This window comes from Anthonomus grandis, chromosome 11 (assembly GCF_022605725.1).
Source record: "Anthonomus grandis grandis chromosome 11, icAntGran1.3, whole genome shotgun sequence".
Lineage (NCBI taxonomy): Eukaryota > Metazoa > Arthropoda > Insecta > Coleoptera > Curculionidae > Anthonomus > Anthonomus grandis.
Genome location: NC_065556.1, coordinates 22,423,745 through 22,444,992, shown reverse-complemented (window position 1 = coordinate 22,444,992; position 21,248 = coordinate 22,423,745). Strand labels below are relative to the sequence as shown.

Here is a 21,248-nt window from a genome sequence, read left to right as displayed (position 1 = left end):
TACTTATGTAACAGTAACCCAGAGATGAAACAATGTCTGTAATAGAGCCTTAACATGTAAGCATTAACTATACAGTTTTGCTTGAAATGAGGCTGGTATTAAATGCTGTGAGATGAAGCGTGGAAAACATTAAGTGAAATTATATATTTGGGGTTTAATCTCTTTAGGGTTTATGGAGAGCATAGGCTTTTACTTATTCAAGGAGTCATTTTATGTCTCTAGGAAAGTATCTTGATTAAGTTTCCTAGTTCCTTGATAGATCCTGTAATATTTTCATTGTATATTAATTAATAAAACTAAGGTTCCTTACTTTTATTATGTTTTTTTTTGTACTAGTTCTATTAAATACATTTCTTTAAAATTAATTTAATTTACCTTAAGTGCAAGTTTTATATAGAAAAACCTTAAATTCATACTCATCTGATTGAAGTATAAAGTAAATTGAAAAGTAAAATAACATGAAAGGGCTTTCTATTAAAAATTAACCTTCGTGCCAAAAGTCAATTTAGCCATTGCACTTAGGAAAAGGAAATAATGGTTTTTTTTATAAACATCCACCTTACCTAGGATATTAGAAATATGTTAATTTAATTTCCTAATGGAGTAGATTTTTTCTTACACCAAGTTTGTAAATTTAACTCTTAATTCTGCTTGTTTCTTACGTGGTAAAATCACCAGAAAAAAAACAATCCTATTTCGTCTCAATTTGTCGTATCTTTTTTACGTCTGCTTTAAGACAACAAAGAAAAAAAGGAACAGAGATATCGTATGGCCTATTTTACTTGGCAAGATTGTCAGTCGTGATTGTTTCTTCTCAAGTTTCGTAGATTGACGACAGGGAGTGTCGATATAGTTTTCGAAGAGAAAAAATGCATTATGTGTCTTTTTTTACGCGTTATTCTGGATGACATGTTTAAAATAATACTAAAAATGTGCTTGTAGGACAAAGTAATATTTTAAAAAGTCATTTATTTGGCGTATTTTATTTTGAATTTGTTGCAAACATTTTTGAAAAGGAAAAGAGAATATATTGCCTGCTTCAGTTAATATTTGTCTTAATATATTCCATCTAAAAAAACATGTTATTTCATGCTTTCTATAAAGAAAGGCATGTCGTGTCCAATTAAGTTATGCATGGTAACAGAAGATTTTTTTAACGCGTTATCAGATAAAAGTAAGTTTGATGAAAAATTTATCGTAAAAATTATTTAACTTTCTCTAATTGTACTTTTTCTTAGATCAAGTTAAATATGATTTATTTAATTTAAACAAACACGTTTTACCTGTGTAAAATCTATTACCACTAGTTGTTCTAAAAAACTTAGACACAACCAGTCCTCTTCCGTGCATTTTTCATACCATCTTGTTTGATTGTTACCTTTACTGATGTGTATAAATCTGGCTATATAGAAGTAGTAGGTCTAATTCAGAAGCTCTTTTGATAGCTCTACCATTGTTGCCCATTCCAACAACAAATTTTTTCTTTTTTCTTTTATTTACCATTCTCTCCTAAATACTCTGATTTCTAAAGGTTTCAAATTTTGTTCAGTTTATTTGACGTTTATGTCTGCAAAAGTCCAGCATTTAAATACTGCCAAGTTACTACGCTTTTTTAGTTTGGTACTTCTGGATTTTCACTACGGCCCATATTACCACTATTATGATGCCCACTGTAAGTGTTGCAAACAGATGTTAAAAATTCGTCCCTAAATTGTCGGAAACCAATTGCTTTGATTGGTTCCATTTAAGGAGTTATCGTTTTTCTTCTACTATACGTTGGTGACGATCCAATAATAGCAGCTAATTTATTGGGTCGTGAAATATATTTAATTATATATGTATAATAAATTATTTATACACTTAGTGATTTGATAAGCCTGGACGTGAAAAACAAAAACTTTTTTCATAAGGATTAAACTAAAAAAAACCTAAGTAGTGACTTAATACCATAATAAAATTATAGGTTTTGTCCATAGAGCTAAATTACGCGAAAAATAAAAGCAGTAAATAAAAATCTGTATTACTGTCAAAATTATATCAGAAGAGGAACAGCTAAGATAATTCAATGTATTGCCTATTTTGCAATGATGATAACCCAGAATGATGCCTTTTATGATCTTCCGAATGATATTTTTTATAAATTTCATTTAGCATGTAAGTCAATTCAAAAACAAATTTTAGAAAAATGATAGTGGTGTTCAAAGGTATGATTTTTTATTAGACAACTTCATTTAAACTCCAATAATTAAAAATCCGATAAAATTATTCTCATGTAATTAAAAGCATAATAATAAAAAGAATATAATTTGCAAATTTTATTTCAGGTATAAATTAATCCAAGAACAGATTTTAAGGATATAGCATAAGTTTTTAGTAACAAAGCCTAATTTTTCAAAAAATCCAGTATATGTAAAAACTACAATAACTGCCAAGTCAATAAAAAGATTCTCGTTGAACAAAAAAATTACATTAAAAAGAATATTTTTTACAAATTTTAGTTAAAGTAAAAAATAGCCCAAAAACAAATTCTAGATAGCAGATATAGATTAGAGTAGTAGTTTTCAGTTGCTGATCTGATCTTTAAAAAAATTGCAGAGTAGCAGTTTTCAGTTGCTGATCTGATCTTTAAAAAAATTGCTCTATTTAAACTTTAATTACATTATTACAAAATAGAAATGAAATATACCAGCGACAAAAAAGTAAAAAAAAATTAGATTTTTTAGATGTCATATTTATTCTATTATTAAAAGATCATGATTTTTCATTATCGAGATAGAATCAACAGAAACATTATTAAAAATCAAATTTTCTCAGTTTTTATATTCGAAAATCAAATAAATCCCATGAATCATTGAGCACTATTCCCGTTTACTTTAAAATTTTTCATATTATCAGAAATATATTTGTTTTTATTTGAAATAAATAATTTGGTTAAGTCTAATTTTCACAATAGCACATTTTATATTAAGAATAAACATTTCCACAAAAATTGCCCCTAATTAAGCACGATTTAATAAATAAAGTTTTTAATAAAATTAAAAAAAGAACACTATAAGAAACCTAATCTCTTTACTAACCTTAAAAAAATAAATTTTTTCTGTGCTTATCTAGAATAAAAACGGTTACGTTCGCCGCCAAAACCTCCCTTTATCATCTTTTTTCCCTAAACCTAATACTATTCATTAAAATTATTAAAGATACGCCGCCTCGCCGCTTCTTTTAGGGAAATTTCCTTTTTTACTCAAGAAAATTGTATGCCGACGCCTGTTAATTTCCCCCGGATTTTCTAAACCTCCGAGGGAAAAATTAACGAACCGAATTTAAATAAAAAATTATTTGTGCCGCTTAAAATATTGTATTAGTTTTTTATTTAATGCTTTATTTTTAAAACTAAAGAATTATCGCCTTTTTTGACATAAATTTAATTATTTAGCACACCAAAGTACATGGTGGAAAGTACACCCATTTTAATTCAATTTAATTAACTCTATTAGAAAAATTTTTGTTTTCTTTTATATATATTGCTAAGTAAACCCATATTATTATGTAAATTTAAAGAAAGATATAAATACAGGTACTTACTTAAAATAGAACAGAAGAGCCAACGATGTTAGAAGAGCAATGAACGATATGGAGTATCCCACGCAGTGTATACTAACGATGACTTTTCTAAACTGCAAAATAAAAATTTATATATAATAAAAGACAGCTTTAGATGTATAATTCGAAAAATATATTTGTTTAAATTTTTAACATGTTTTCAATTATCAAAAAATTGGGATGGGATTCCAAAATTGCAGCCAGAACCATTCCAAGGAGTTGTATTTTTTTGGAATAGTTCTTTGAGTGATTTTAACGCAAAAAAAAAAATATTTTAAATGTAAGTCTCAACATTTTTCAACACCAAAATACATCGAGAAAAAAATGTTTTCTGGGTTTTTTAACCATTCTCAGAAATAAAATTTAATTATTGGAACAATATTCAATTAGATTATGCATTGAGACAATAAATTTATTAACTTACTAATTAAAAAAGCCAAATAATATTCCTATAAAAAGTTTTATGGATTTTATCTAAACGAAGGAGTATTGTCTGCAATTAAAATATTCCCTATAATTAAAATTAATTGTGTTATAGTTAAAAAAAAGCTAACTGACTTTCCTTTAAGAACTAATATTGACTTAATCCAAACAAAGGATCATAATACTCAATTAAATTATGCATTAAAACATGAAATTTTATAGAAATACTAATACTATTGTTTAACGCAATAAAACTCCAAATTTCTTTTCCTTTCAACATAAATCATCCAATAATAAAATGTTCAATAAAAACTTTTTAATAAGGCTTTTAATACTAAAATCGTTCTTTAAAAGAGCTTAAAATTGGACGTTCAACTTTCAGTTTCCAAAAGCTTTTTATTCCTTAAATGCATCGTCTACTCCTAAGAAAATAAATATTTTATGAACAATAAAGTTTTTTAATGTGAAAAGGGCTCATGCTTAATTAAAAATTATGTGGACCTCTTAATTTAACTTTTCTGCTTGGATTCTTCAAGACGTATTCTTTTAAGTTAAATAATAATTTGTAACGAAATTAAAATCTGCGTGTCTAATTTACTTTCTTATATAAAACAAATCTATAATTAAAGTTAGATCTCATACTATTCGAGAGTTGAACGACTTAAATTCAATTATGACTTCGAATTTTATGAACTCCGATCTGCTTCGATAAATTTAGTATCTAAGGCATTTTATTATGCTCATAACGTCTTATTATACCCTTAATATTGAGATAACTATGCATATAAAATGTAGCCATAAAAAGCTCATTTAGCCGAAAATATGTTTTCATTTTTAGAAATATGTGGGTATTTTGATCTGTTTTGGAATTTACGTATAAAATAATCCTTTCTGACAATATTGCACTTCAAGTAGATGTACTCGTGATAAAACAAGAAATATAAGCTTTGTTCTATTTATTTTTATTAAATCTCAGTTTTTAAGTTGATAAATAGATTTAAGTTTTTTGAGACTCTTACCCATAAATCTTCCGTGTTGACGCAAGTCGTATAGTTCACCCAAGTCTTGTTGTATTCTTCGTGGAAGTACCAGCTGCCATGGGGTTCGCATTTATAAAAAACATTATCTGCAAGCAATAAATAAAATATGGAAAAAAAAATATTGTCAGAAAAACACTAAAAATATTTGAAAAATTAAAAACATGGTTTTTACCAAGGCGGTCCTTACTTCATTATTTTTTTGATATACAAGTGATAATAATTTTAAAATAGTAAATTCGAATTTGAAAAGTAAATGACGAACGCTTAATAATATTATGTGAATATTTTAAAAATATTTTAGGCCACTAATAGAGGTGATTCAATTATGTATTTATAAAAATCAAAAATTGTCAAATAACGGTTCTAATATAGACTAAAGCTTAACAAAGTGCATATAGTTTTCAATTAAATTATGTATTGGTGTATATTAATTATTAGTCTTATAAGCAAAGTAGAACGTAACTAGAAGGCTATACATATAATTTACTATCTAAAAAGTTACATTCTAATATTGGAGCATCATGTCCAGTAAAATTATGCATTAAGATGCAATATTTAAAAAGCTAAATAATGTACTTCTCTTAAATTGGGTAAGGAACTATTTGATTTTAATTCAGTAATTCAGTAATAGCAAATAGGCGGTAAAACCCATAAAGCTATTGCTGTGATAATTTCTTCACTATTTTTAAGATCACTATCAAGACAGTTCTTGGAAGCATTTATGTTTGTGATAAATACAGTTTTTTCAGATTAGATAGACCATGCATATTCTACTGTCCGTTACGTCTATGAGATCTAAAAGGTCAATAAGGTACAGGATATTTGAACTATCATGATCCCTACGTCGAACCCTGGATAACGGATTACTGACATTATTTATTTCACTTTTACTTAGTTGTATCTCTTTCTTAGCATATCACCAATTATGATCAGTAAGTTTCCAAGAAGTCCGACTTTAATTAATAAGAAGTTGTGTGCCACTTTGTCAAATGCCTTTTCGTAGTCCAAGTAAATAACGTCTGTTGGTTGACTACTATTACAATTTTTATCATTTAGACATTCTTATAAATTTATTGTTGTAGAGCTAGTGGATATAAATTTATTCCGGATAGTGGCATATTCTCTGGAAAAAATTGTTTAATTCTTGGGCAACTATCTTTTTCATGTATTTAAGAGGATTTCAACATCGATTGAATGGTAATTTTCTATTTATGTATACACTTTTGCATCACTTCAGCTAGCACTGGACTGAGCGTTTCAATACAGTTTTAAAGGATGATTGTATGTATTCTGTTTGAACCTGGACTTAATTCCTTTTTCATTTTTTTCAGCGCTTCATTGACTTTTTTGAAGAAAAAGTTAAAGTTCACTTTTTCTTCAAAAAAGTCTATAATAGAAGCCTAAGAAAAATATTTATCATACTGATTTGCAAATAATGTTGCCATCTCTTATTAGTAAATCCTAAATGTTGCCATCATTTAGGATTTCCTTATAAGAGAGATTATTAGCAACTCTGTCAAATGCCTTGGCAAAAGCAGTAGAAATAAAATGACCATTTTTTAAAGTATCCAATAGTGCTCTACAACCAGGTTCAGGGTAACCGACGAAACCACTGGAAGAACGTTGTTAAACATTACTTTTTTTAAATAAAAATGTGTTTTGGAAATTATTTATGTGCGTAAATTTATAAAACGGTTCAAGGTTTCAATATTCTTATTATAATTGAATTTTGCTGGAAAATTCACACTTTCCCTTTTTCTTAAGATTATCAGATATGAGTTGACTGTATACGAAATATATATGATATTCAGCAGATAATATTAAAATATATATAACATATAAGCACCAATTCTTTTAAAATATTTTTTTTTCAAAAATTGATTAAAGTATTTATAAAAAAATTAAAATAAAAACTTGATTTAATATATTTTTAATTTTTCCAAAAAATCTAAATTTTCTACTGTTTAAACCTTCTTACTGTTAAAAACGTGTTTAATTTCACTTCTCTTTAAAAATTCAATATTTGGTTATAGATCCATGCTAATTCCAATTTCATTTTAAAAAATTCAAAAAATTAAAATTCTCTTATTATTTTATAATATTTTAAATGTTATTAATAGCTTTTAAATTTTTCACTTTTTATACCTTTTATTTCATTTTATTCAAATTTTTGAAAGAAATCTGAAAAATATCTATTTTTTCAGATTTGTCTTAATAATTTGCAATATAATTTTTTTTAAATAAAAATATATGTTACTTCAAATTATATTAATACTATATTCAAAATATAGCGTACTCAAATATTATCAATACTTCGTCTCTTGTTATTTATATTTCAAGTACGTCGATTGTTATTACCATATTTTATTATATTTATTTTTTTTATTATATTATTACACAATTTAAAAAAAGCCACGTGCATAGATTTATTATCATTTTGATTATTCTTTTAAACTACTTCCGGTAAAATTAAAATAATCGCTATTTGAAAAAAATTAAGACAAAAAGAACATACTTTTACATGAAACCTCTTATTTTTTAAGGTTTCAATGATATACATTTAAAATGTCGAATTAAGCTACTGTGATATATATTTAACTCAAATAAAATATTAACTCAAATAATATATATTTAACTCAGAAAAATTATTTATGAAAACCTGTTAAATTTATCACAGAATTATATTTAATTATTTTAAGTTAGTTTTTTAGAGACATGCAAAAACAACAAAAGGTAAGACACTTTAATTTTTATAAAGTCTTAAGTATATATAGTTTTTTTGATTAATACCTAGAACTCATTTTCCAAATTTAAACAATATTTTTTGCTTTAATTAAATAACTCTTATAAATTTACATTCATCACGTCCAATATGGAGTCTAGAATATGAGCTGAAACTGTTTCTAACCTTAGTTAGAAATAAAAATCTTTGCATTCTGTTATAAGGTGAACTTAATTCTGCTGTATAATGAATCATTTGTCCTTTCCGGTTTTTTTATTTCGTACCAAAATATTTTAACATCTGGTTCTGATTGCTCTCCTTCTGGTGGAAATTTTATTGTTTTATCTTTCTCATTTCAATAGCGACGAATTTCTCTCGACGAATTAATTTTATATATTGAGGGGTTATATCCTTATAAATTATGCATTTAAATATAAAATGGTTTATATTTGCCTTAAATAGCCGTAACTTCAGATTGTTTGCTCCTACTACAATAAATTTTTTACTCCCTTAACGGTAATAAATTTTGCATGAAAAATCTTTATAATACAGCAATAAATTTCAAGAAAATTACCGCTCATTTACCTTTCTGTTCCCACGTAGATTTTACGAAATATATTTTTTTCTCAACGGGGATCAAGAAGCTGTAAAAAGTGTTACGGGTCCGTTCAAACAAAGAGTTTTATTTATTTTGGGATACAAGAGCTAAAAAACCTATTTGCGGCATACAATATTTCACAATAATAAATTTAAAGAGATTTATAAAAGTAAGCTTTGTAGATACTTCATACGATTTATCCTTTTTTTTTCTTCCAATTTGGACCAAATATTGGCTCGCAATTATAGACCCAATCAATCTCTATCATTTTTATGACACCAATAAACCCATTTCCAACCCACTTCCGCCACATTGTCACATATCTAACGCTCATACATAGTAAGTAATTTGGCCTTTAAAAAAGCTTTCAAGTCGTATCCGGGGCGGAATCTATTGTGCGATGTATTTCCACGTCTTCAAGTTACTCTATGTAATTTTTCCATTGTGTCACGAAACTTGAAAGTGCCATAACTGTGGGCGATAAAGTATATATAAAAATAATTTTTAAAATGGGGCTTTTCCTTGTATATGTATGAAATGAAAATGTCTTTAATAAAAAGAAAATTTTAAATTGTATTTATAAGTTAACGTTATATCTACTAAGTCTACGATTTGTAAATATTTTCGCAAATCATCCTAGAGTCTTACCTAAGTTTTTAAAGGTCAAAAGTTCAGTGGTAGAGCTTTTCCAGCAGACTCTGTTTTTTATTCAATTTCTGTTCCATTTATTCCATTTTCGTGCCCTTATTTTAATTAAAAAAAGAGGTTTTTATGCCTGACTAGTATGGCAATATACAAATGGCAAAAGTGTACATTTAATTTATGTATTGAATGTATTTCTTTTGCTATTTAATAATTAATTAGTTCTGGTAGTTTCATATGTATTGCAATTTATTTTTTTAAATTGCCATCATGTTCATTTAAGTTATGCATATTTTTTTCTAATTTATCTATATTTAATTAATTCATTTTTGTAAATTTATATATAAAAAATAAATAAATTTAAACAGACACATTTTTATTTCTGTTATATTCGTACCATATTTATAAACTTAAAAAAAAATAATTAAATTTTTTTAACATAAAATAGCGATCTCCAGTAGTTCTTTAAATTTCTAATGATGTTTATACTGTTCTTATAAGCTTAGTTTATATGTTTTTTAAATTTGGGTTGCATTTTTTTTTTAATAAAGTAACAATCATGTCCACTTAAGTTATGCATGCTAGTTTTTTATATATTTTTGTATGTTTTAATAAAAATAATAATTTATAGAAGATTTACTCTTTTCTTTAAATTTCTTCAATATTTATGAACTAAATAAACATTTTTATGAAAATTTTGAAGTTGCGTTTTATTTTCAAAAAGTTACAATCAGATAAAGATTATGGATTTAGTTAATTTTTATATTTATATTTTTTGCATCTTATTTAAAAATAAAATTGTTAATTTCTGTTATATTTTCACTACATTATATTGACGTAAAATAAAAATTAATTTGAATATTTTCTTATATAAAATGGAAACCAGTATATTTGAGTTATGCACATTCAATCACACCTTTTTTCTCTTTTTATTATAATACTTTTTAAATTTTATTTTTAAATTTTATATTTACACCATATTATAATCTACGGCCTTAGTTCGACTTATAATTTTTCATATTTTTTTAAACTTAAAATGTTTATTTTTTCATACAAAATAGCAATAATATCTATTTGAGTTATGCCTATTTCGTTATAATATTTTTTATTTATTTAGATAATTTTTGCAATTTCATATTTACTGCATTTTGTTTATCAAAAATTTACTTCGCTTTAAATTTCTAAAATGCTATTCGTTAGGCTTAGTTATTATTTAACAAAAATTAAGTTTCAACGTTTTTAATATAAAATTGTTATCATGTCCATTTAAGTTATGCTTATTTTTTTAAACTATTTTAATTAGTTTGTGTAACTTTATATTTCTTGTTAATTCAAAATTTGCTATTTTTTCTTAAATTTCTGACTTGTTTATACTATTCACACAGACCTATTTTAAAACCATAACAAGTTTATATTTCCTTTATATAAATTAAATGTCATATCTGTTTAAGTTATGCATAAATTCATTGAAATATGTTTATTCAATAGAAATAACTAATTCAATTCCATTCCAAACTCTTATAAAGCTTTATAGGACGTAATAATTTATTAAACTCGTTTATTCATTTTCCTAACTCCCATTGCCATACATAATATATAATTGTTGTTTCTTGTGTGCTAACCTTTCTCAAACTTCAATTAAGATCATCAGATTAACGTGAGCTTTACCTATGTTACATGTCATAATATACAAGCAAAACATATTGTAGTCATCTATTTTAGGTAAACCTTACACGAGCAGTATAACTGACATGTAATAAATAAAAAGGAAATTTTCGTGACCGAAAATTTAGAAACACTCCGAGAAATTCCATTTAAATTCTGTCTTTCTTTATATGACTTGCCAGACACATTTTCTAAAAAAGTAACTTACATTATAACAAACTTTTCGAAATTTTCAGCTTGTTTGCTCTAAACAAAGTTAAATTTAATTTTTCTCGGGCATCACTGACTGCAAAACTAATTCCGTTTTGCATTAAACTTTTTCGTATCTACCTTAAAAAAAATAAAAACTCTTAGAGGTAAAATTTAATAAGCGTTTACTCGTCTCTACATACGTCTACTACTTGCTGAAAATAAAACATTTATTATTAAAAAAAGAGTATGGCCCTAACCTAAAACCAATATACTTTTGGACCAAGAAAATTTAAAATTTCCCGGAAAACTTTATATTTTCATATGGTCAAATCTCTGAGGCGAAATCTCTCTGGCAGAGCAGGAGATTTAATAAAAGGAGATTTTACGGTTTCTCGTTAAAACTCCAATATCAAGGTTATGAAGTCACGGCACTGTAAAGGAAATTGTTAATAAATATTATGACTTTTCTTACAAGGTTTTCGCTAGTTTTACTCAGGAAATACCACTTTAAGATAAAACTTTTATTGGTTAGCTAAAGGACATCAGTTGATCGAAAGTAATAAAAACAGCGGTTTAGTGTTATAAAAATCTTGTTAATAGCTATTATTTAAACAGGCTTTAAACATAGTTGGCCTAAAAGTGACTAAAATATATTTTTTTTAATTATACCCAATAACCTAATAGTTATTACTCAATATTTAATAAAAGAGTTGTTATGACTTAGAACATATTTTAAGCAAACACGGTCGTATTTGCTTAAAAAATTGATAAAAAATTTACTACTATAAATGAGTGATCAAATGTGAGCCTAAAATCAATAACATTAATATAACAGACCAATAAAATATTAATTATTTCATACAGATATTTATGCTAATTTATTAGTTTTATCTGGAATTAATTACAGATTTATTACTATAAATGGGTAAATACAAGCGGAATTAATCGAAATAAATAAAATAATTATTGTGATTTTAGTTAGCCATTATTGAGCTGAAATTAAATAATTAATTATAGTTTTAATTTATTTTGCTAATAGTTTTATACTACCGCGGGCCTAAAATCAATAAAATCATCAACCAGGAATTAATAAAATTTTAGGTTTTTTGTTTGTAATTTGTTGAAGGTTTGTTAACAATAATTACAAAGTAATTTCTTAAGATCTATAAAATTATTTTTATGGTTTTGACTATTTTGAATTCCAATCAATCAACCTGAAAGTATTAATTTCTGTCAATAGTTTTCATATCTCTGTCAGCGGTCTAAAATCAATAAAAATTCCAAACAGAATTGATTAAATGTTAATCATTTGATGCCTGCAGTGAGTTACCTACTTAAAATGAATAAAACAATTCTTACTTCAGTAAATTAATTGTGTATAAGATTTATCTATCTGGAGTTTATTAGATACTTAAATGAAACTAATAAAAAAAACTGTGATAAATATGCTTCTATAGGCCTAGAATTGATTAAATATTTATTATCAAATATGGCCAAGAATAACAGTTCAAAGTCTGAAATCAATAAATTTTGATGTGCTTTATATTTACCCATAATAAGAACTAATAACTATTTTAAATAGAGTAATGAAGGAAAATAAATGATTTATTAATTGTGATTTTGATTATATTTATTAGCAATTATTTTCATCTTGTAATAAGTTAATTAATTTTAAATAGACAATAATAACAAGATCAATTAGAAGGCACATCAAAAATAATTCAAAATATTTTTTAATAATTAGAAATATTAAAAGTTTCATTGTCAGCTATCGTCAAAAATCAATAAATCAAAATCTTAAATAAACCTGAAGACAATTCCAATGTGACTTCTACATCTATCAATAATTAGTTTATTGAAATAAATGATCTAATAGTTGTCATTTTTGTTATATTTATTATTCATTATTGTCACCTTTATATCATGAAACTGTAAAAAAATCGTATAAATACTTATTATCTGAAATTCAGTAAAAATTAGCCATTATAATTTTAAATATATATAAAACATCATAAATTATATACTTTTATTATAATGGGAATAAGTAGAAAATTAATATACAAGGCATATTGAAATTAATTAAGAACTAAATATGCTAATTAATTAAAAACAATTAATTTTAATTTCGCTTGTATATGCCTGGAATCAATTAAATAGTTATTCTTAATTATTGACAAAAACCAATAATTCGGTTTCTGAAATCAATTGATGTGTCTGCTGCGTCCATCAATAATTCAAATAATTATTTTATATAAGTATTAATGTTAGTTTATTGTTACATATTTAATAAACCGTTAACAGCATTAAATTGATTATAAATTATTATGAATTATAAAAGGTAATAATTAATTTGATTTCTGGAATACTTAATAAGAGTCGTCTTTATAGAAGTTTTGAACTACATGAATATCGTGAATAAATAAAATTCTAAAATAAATCGAATAAATTAAATTTGATTGTGATCATCAACATTAAATCAATGAAATATATATTTAGTTTTTCTTACAGATTTAAAAGTAGGTAATTTTTAAGGGCGAAATGATAGTCACCCCAATCGTTCCCACAAAGACTTTTACAATGGCAAAATACTTAAAATTTCAGCAAATTCAGGCCATTTTAAATTCAGAAATTTTACAGCAAACCGAACGTATATATCAGCAGTCGTAGTAGTAGTAGTTCCAGTTTAGACATCGAAATTTATCGTCTATGAACTACAACGGTCTCTAATAATTTGGTGGCGAATGGAATTGGGTTCGGCTGCATGAATTATCACTCGGTGCTATTGACGTTAATGGTGATGGCCACAGTTTGGCATACTATACAGGAAAGTGCTAATTTGCACGTACGTATGCGGATAACATGAAATTTATCCTCTTTTTCAGGCTAAACAAACTAAAAAGGTGGATCCATTAATAATTCCTATTTTCGAAAAGCTAATTTTAATGCTAAGCGTCACGTCGCAAAGAAATCTAAAAATTAAATTAGGTGACTCTCATATTTTTCTCCCGAAGGGCCCTAGAATAAAAATGCCTAAAAGTTCACTTAAAAATCACTTAATTATTTAAATTTCCGTTTTATCCTTCCCAGCGGGTCTTTATTATTAAGATTCCTTGTTTTAAAAACTTTAAATAAAATTTTTTTGCGTTGAAAGGCGTTGACAAATAAAGACATTCATAAATAAATAAATTTGCTTTTCTTACTTGTTTTTTCAAATCCGGCGATAAAATCGGGACAGGATTGATTGGCAATTTTCCCTGCGGGTGTCTCTGGCCAGCACGACCATCCGTCAAAAAATGTCGGACAAAACAGACCTAAAACAAATAGTAATTAATGGATGGATCTCCATTTGCTACGTTTAATAAACATTTGTTCATTGTACCCAATTAGGTTATGCATTTAAATGTAAATTGATGTCTGAATTTTAAAACCTCTAATAAATAAGTAGTATCCAGAAAAGTAGCATACATTTAATGAAATAAATATTTAGATTTTTGGGTTTTTTCCACTCGTGAATTCCAATCAGAAAATATAAAAAACTTAAGGGAAAAATATGGTGGCCATATCCAATAAAGTTATGCATTACAAAAATACTTCTCAGCTTCTTAATTAAGCATTTAATTTGTTTTACTTAATGCTTAGCTTCTTAAAATGTACGTTCTTAAATAAACTCATTTTATTACTACATATAAAATTAAGAATTCAAAATCACTTTGGAATACTTGTTTGGAATACTGTGTATTTGGTTTACTATAAATTTAATTAAATTTTTGTTGTGATTGAAGTTCTTAATAACCAGAAAACAATGCTAATTGCATCCAAAGAATATTTGATTATAAGTACTCTGAAATCAATAAAATAGTTATTACCAATCGGAATCAATGAAATCTGAGATATGGCAGATTTTTTGCTTGGAATGAATTAAATATTTAGAAATTATGGTTTGCAATGAATTTTATGTACTTAAAGCAAATAAATTTTATTCCCATATACTAGTAAATAAATTGACTTTAAAAATACCTATATTGTAGTAATATCCAGAAAAGTTATGCATAATTAATTATTGACTATTTGACTTGCCTACATTTTTTTATTATACTTTCCTTTATATTTTAGTTTTTTTAAAGCACATTCTTTTATAGTTTCTGTTTTACTATATAAAGAAAAAATAAAAACCCTAAGTCTCGGTGTCAAAATATTTTTTATGTCCCAAAGGTTACTGTTTCGCTTAAATAAAGCATCATCACCTTATGAACTAGTAATAAATCTCACAAGATGACCTGCTTAGTATGCATATACGGTTGATAAATATACCAAAACCAAAACTATACCAGAAAAGTACGTAATTCTAATTGTATTCAATAACTATTTGAGGATGGTTATCCTTAGAATAAACAAAATATTCATTACCAATCAGGAATTAATGGAAAATTGTTAGTATCTTATTTTTTACCTCAATTTTATTAAATATTTAGCAATGATTGTTTCCAATGAATATTATGCATTTGAAGTAACTATATAATTGTTAATACCAATAGACCAATGAATAAATTGACCTTAAAAGTAGACGTATAGTGGTGATATCCATAAAATTATGCACTTATAGTTGACTGCTTGATCCTAAATTTTATTGGTATACCTAATTGTAGTTTCCTTAAACGTATGATCTTTGATATTGTTATTCTTACTTCCAAGCATACATTCAATACGGGGATAATTATTCCAGTTTTATGCCTGTAATAGTCGTTAATGCATCTTTTATTGCACACATCTTCGAAGTATATATTTTACGATGGGGCTATAAGGTTAAGGCTATAATTGCTTCGCAATTTTTCCTTAGGCGAATCGTAAAATGAATCATCAGATTACTCGGTTTGATGGGGCATTTTTCAAAAGTTCCTTTCTGGTTTTTAGGTTAATATCAGCTACATGATATGATAGCATAACAAGTGAATGAAAAAGCTATTTATATCAATATGGAACGCAATTATGCCATCTAAATAAATATTGAAACGGTCATAAGCATGATTTAATTTTAAAACAAAACATTTTCGGTTTTATTATCTTCATAATTTATTTTACAAATAGCTATAAATTGCGGGTTAGCCGGTTATTACAGAAACCATTAGCTTCTTATATCAATATTGATAAAACGTTTTTAATGGGAAACGTTAAGTGATTAATTAAAAACTTGCAAAAATGCTTCAATTTACTAGAATATATTTATTATTTTATTTTAAAATTTATATTAAAAAGACTAATAGTAAATAACGTTCAAGGTCTGTTTTAATAATTAAACATATTTGGTTTCAGCTTTAGATACATTTGTTGTAATTTCTTCTAATTCTGTTATATAATAATAATTAAAATTGTTGAAATTTTACTGAAAAATTTATCAAAATTTACATATTTTCTAAAGACTATTTATATAATTTTCACGTCCAATTTAGTTATGCATTTAAATATTTAATATTCTTTCTATCTCTTTTAATTTAATTTCGAATTAATAATTTCTTTAAAAAATGTATGAAAATGAAATATATAATATTTTCAATATCCAATAAAATTATGCATGTTAAATAAATATTTGACTTTGTAGGATTTGTGTAAACATTTTTCTTTCAAGGTCCATTGCCCTTAATAAATTTTTTTTCAGTGTATTATTTTATTTAAAACATTAATTCTTAGATCATTGTGATTTTCATTACAATACTCATTTAAATTTAAAAAAATCCTCTACACACTTCAGTGTCTAGGTATATAACCTTATTGGAAATAATAAAAAATTATTAAAATATTTGTTATATCCAATTAAGTTATGCATCCTAAAATAAGTATTCAATTCCTATAGCATTAATTTATAATTGATGACATGTATGTTCTTATGTTCCGTTTTACTTTGAAGTCACGTTTCATATATTCAAAGGATAATTCTAATTTAAGGCTCCTTTTAAGCAAAAATGTTTCTAGAGTCCAAGTTGCATTAATAAAAATAATACTCAAAGCAATTAAAACTTTATATCAGTAAAACTAGGTTATTCACATAAAAGCAAACTGATAAGAAACAGCCAGACAACCAAACATATCAAAATATTAAGTTTGAAGTTAAGTCATTAATGCTGTTTATTTTGAAAACAATGTTCGTATACGCCAACATCTGTCATCACAAGTTTCACATTCGTTAAATAATTTAGTTTAATATTAAATCAGTTTTAAACTTTAGACAATAATGCGAACGTATGTTCGACAACAAATAAACAAAACAGGCCGAAAATAAATTCTTGGGAATTGTAAACTGCAAAAACAGGCTCGAATCACTTAAAGTACACTCATTTTCCATTAAATATCAAAAAGACCGAAGGGACTAAACTCAGAAGTAAGCAATCCCTTATTGTCAGAGGGGGTTTGAAAAAGTTTGATTTACGAAAAGGGTCTGCTGTAAAACAATCATGATAATGCAAATAGCTTTTTGGGACTTACTGGCTGTTTTTTAAACTTAACAAGCTTTTTGAGTTTTAATGATTTATTAGGTCAAAGTGATAAAATCCTATAATTTTTTGCTATTAAATAAATATAAGGGACCAAAACGGTACATTTTTAATTCACTTACCTTCCTTGGAAGGATTCTCATCAGAGACGTTCTCGAAACAAAGTTTCTTCCTTTCTTCGATAATGAGGTTTTCGTCCAAAGGTAGAGCCATATTTAAATTTGTAAAATGGCTTCAGCTACACTTATATACTCAACATGTTTGTTGACACTATAAAAGTCACTGAAAACACACAATTTCGATGTTTTTTTTCAGACTGTTTTGTTAACTGTTGGTCACGCTACTAATTGACTGAAAAATGGTCAATTTTACTGTAAAGCTGCTAGACCTGCAAAAGAAAAAATAGTTTAAAAAATTGGTTTATGGTGATATGATAAAATTTGTACTTTTTTTAAAATATGTCCGTTTCATTTTCGTTATTTTCTGATGAAAAAAAATTGAATTATTAAAAGTCGGTATTTTTTTATATTTTTAATATTTTGGACAAATTAGCTTTCATTTTTTTTATGTAAAATATTTTATTTTGGTTTAAACCATTTAAAAAATTTCTTAAATTTTTATTAATTAATTTTTTTCTGCTTTAAAGGGTAAAATAACTCCAACAAATTTTTCATGATTTTTTTTTCCAACCAACGTTTTATTCAAATTTCTTATATCTATTTTGTACAGTATACAATTTTAATAGTTTTTTTCTTAAAATATTTTTTTTGTTTCTATAAAATTATTTAAAACTTTGATTTTTTTAAAAATTAATTCAACCGTTAGTCTAGTTGGACTAAAAGGAAATAATTTACTGAAAAACCTCTTTTATTGACGTATTTTTTTACACAATTTTACGACAAATACGATTTTGTTACTTATTTTTTTGTTTAAAGCTAAATAAAAAATACAAAATATTGTTTTTTTTTTATTTTTCCACGTTTTACTCATTGGACTGCATCCCACCTTCTAAGTTAGATAGTATTAGTTAGACAAATAAAATTTCTCATAAACAAATAAATAAATTATTTATTACGTATGTTTTAAATTTTTTTTTATTTTTTAACTTCGTTTAAATTTTAAATGTTCATTTTATTATAGCTAAGCTTTGCCAACTTTTTAGTGTTAATATATATACATGACCAATTTTTTTCATCTTTGGAAAACTGAGAAAAATATTTTTTAAAAAGAGACAGAAATTTAATAAAGAAGGTGAAAAACAACAACAGGGTTAAATAAGAAAATCAAGAAATCTAATGCACTTAAAGTAAAGTGTTAATAAAACTAAAAAATAATGCCCTTAAAGCAACAATTCTGGTGGTTCCTAATTACTTTGCCCTAACTTTTACTGTAGTACTGAAGATTATATTAAGAGTGTAAAAATTTTATATGAAAACTCTGCAAAATCTTTGCTATGGGCCGATATATACTGCTTTAGAAAACTATAGTTAATCGTATTATTTTTAATAATTTTTGGTTAAACGAGCTATGTAAACTAATTTTTTTCCAATTTGATAAATTCAAGGAACTAGTTTTAAAAAAAGAGACATTAACATTAAACGACTAATAAGATAAAAAACAATAAGCGCATTAAATAAGAAAAAATTAAGAAATGCAACGCATTTTAAGTAAAACGTTAATAAACTATAAAAAATACCCTCAAACCAACAATTTTGATGGTTTCTTATTGCTTTGGTTCAAATATTGCCCTATAAATAACTATTACTTAATCCCCCAATATACTTGACTCTTAATTAATAAATGAGATAACAGATTTACAACTTAATCTATTTTTAAAAAAGTAACACAGACGAAAAACAATAAGAAGGTTAAATAGGAAAATCAAGAAACCTAACGCATATTAAAGAAACCGTTAATAAAACTATAAAATAATGCCCTTAAACAACGATTTTAGTGATTTCTCATTGTTTTGCTTCAAATTATTTCTTACTACGCAAATTATGATCTCAAAACTTTAATTATTTTACCTGAAAATTTAAAACAATCATTATTTCTTTTTAAAAGCTATGTTCAGCTATATCGTTTTTATTGTCACAGTGTAATAATTTTTATAATTAAAAGATCTACGTAAACTAGTTTTTCCAGTCTGATAAATTTAGGAAACTATTTTTAAGAAGATAAACATAAATAACTAAGAAGAAGAAAAATAATAAAATGGTTAAATAAGAAAATCAAGAAGCATAACGCATTTCAAGCAAATCAGTGATAAAACTATAAAAAGACAATTAAAGCGACAATTGTAGCGGCTTCTAATTGCTTTGGCCTAAATATCGAGGGTCAAAACGCAGGACCTCGTAACTAACATTTTTGGTTAAATTAGTTTTAATATACCATTATGCGTAGAATAGATGCTGGCATCTGTTGACCAAGTTAGATATTAATCAGTTTTTAATTTTAGCGGCAAATCGCAAAAATCATAACCTCATATTTACATTCGCGTCTACCTCGTATTTGTCAGTTAACCCTTGTTAGCGATCGTTACTGTTGTTGTTCGTGGAAGTGCTTTGTGTTTTTGGCCGGTAAGATTTTTGAAATAGCTAAAATTTTATATCACTTTGAAAATAGTTGTTTTAAAGTTGTTGTTAGTAGTTTGTGTTTAATTTATTTTATAATAAATATAATTTTTCTTTACCTAAACCACATTTTTTTCCCAGGTAACACGGTTACGAGGTCCTGCATTTTTTTAAATTTAAATTGTATTACCATTTACGAGTTGCTGTTTAAGACTACTAATACAATTATAATGTCTAGCCGAGCAAGAAAAATAGTGGCAATGGCTAAAAATCTAAACTCAAATAAATTAAATACAGTAACTAAATGCCTAGGACAAGAAAACGACCTGAACTTGTCAAATATAAGTGATTTTAACAATGAGTCTTTACTCGAGCTTGAGTTGGACCAAATTCTAAGCCCTGAGGATATTTCTGAACTAATCAATAATGCGGAGGTCGTATTCGAAAGCTATTTAGAGCCACGAATTCTCAGCACCTGTCCCGATCAAATGGCAAATATGGAAATCAAAGAAGCTACGATATCAGATCCCATCCCTAAAACAAACTTTATGGAAGCCAGTTTGAGTGAAAGCGTTACAAATTCATTTACGGATGACGTACCCGAAGAAAACACTTTGTATGATCCTGATTACGACGCCACTAGGGAGCCCGATGAACCCAACTTATCTGAAGAAAGTATGGCCGAAGACAATTCAAATGAAGGACTGCAAGAGCAACTTTCAGAAGAGGATAGCGATTTAGAACAACCTGTAGGTGAACATGAAAATAGAAAGCGAAAAGGATACAATAAAAGGGCTATTAATAAAAAACAACGGCTGATAGGCAAAAGCTACATGGGATTCACAAAGCCCAAGAATCAAAAAAATAAGTTTCAAAACAAAAATCGCCAGGAAAGGAAGATAAAAGAAAGGTGTAAGTGTTTAAACAAAAAAAAAGTGAAGGATGCTACAAAAAAATGTTTTCTTATTTCAAACGAGGATCGAGAAAAGTTATTCAAGAAGTTCTGGGAAGATATGACTTGGGAGCAGCGAAAAGTGTTTGTTGAAAATACTGTCAAAGTATGCGATAAAAAGAGGCCGTCCAAACAAATCAATTCATCTCGTACATCCCAAACACTAAATTATTCTTTTATTATCGGTAATCAATCCATTACTGTTTGTAAGAAAATGTACTTGAATACCCTTAATCTCGGAAAATGGTCCGTACGACCTGGGCGATGAATTCTGAAAATGGCATGGCTAGTAGCAACCAAACCGATATAAGCAGGAGGGAGAAACGACAAGATATTTTTAAAAATTACAGAAACTT

General features: G+C 26.2%; 1 protein-coding gene across 5 annotated transcripts in view; it reads right to left on the bottom strand.

Annotated features, from left to right (window-relative positions):
• Positions 1-21,248, bottom strand: part of LOC126742054 (calcitonin gene-related peptide type 1 receptor) — a 106,824-nt gene that overhangs the window by 53,122 nt on the left and 32,454 nt on the right. For all 5 annotated transcript variants that reach the window (XM_050448577.1, XM_050448580.1, XM_050448579.1 and 2 more), the window contains exons 2-5: positions 17,490-17,755; positions 14,083-14,193; positions 5,043-5,149; positions 3,583-3,674 (exon numbers count right to left, since the gene is read on the bottom strand). In XM_050448577.1, the coding sequence (XP_050304534.1) occupies positions 3,583-3,674; positions 5,043-5,149; positions 14,083-14,193; positions 17,490-17,580 (401 nt within the window). In that variant the 5' untranslated portion in view covers positions 17,581-17,755. The remainder of the gene's footprint in view (positions 1-3,582; positions 3,675-5,042; positions 5,150-14,082; positions 14,194-17,489; positions 17,756-21,248) is intronic.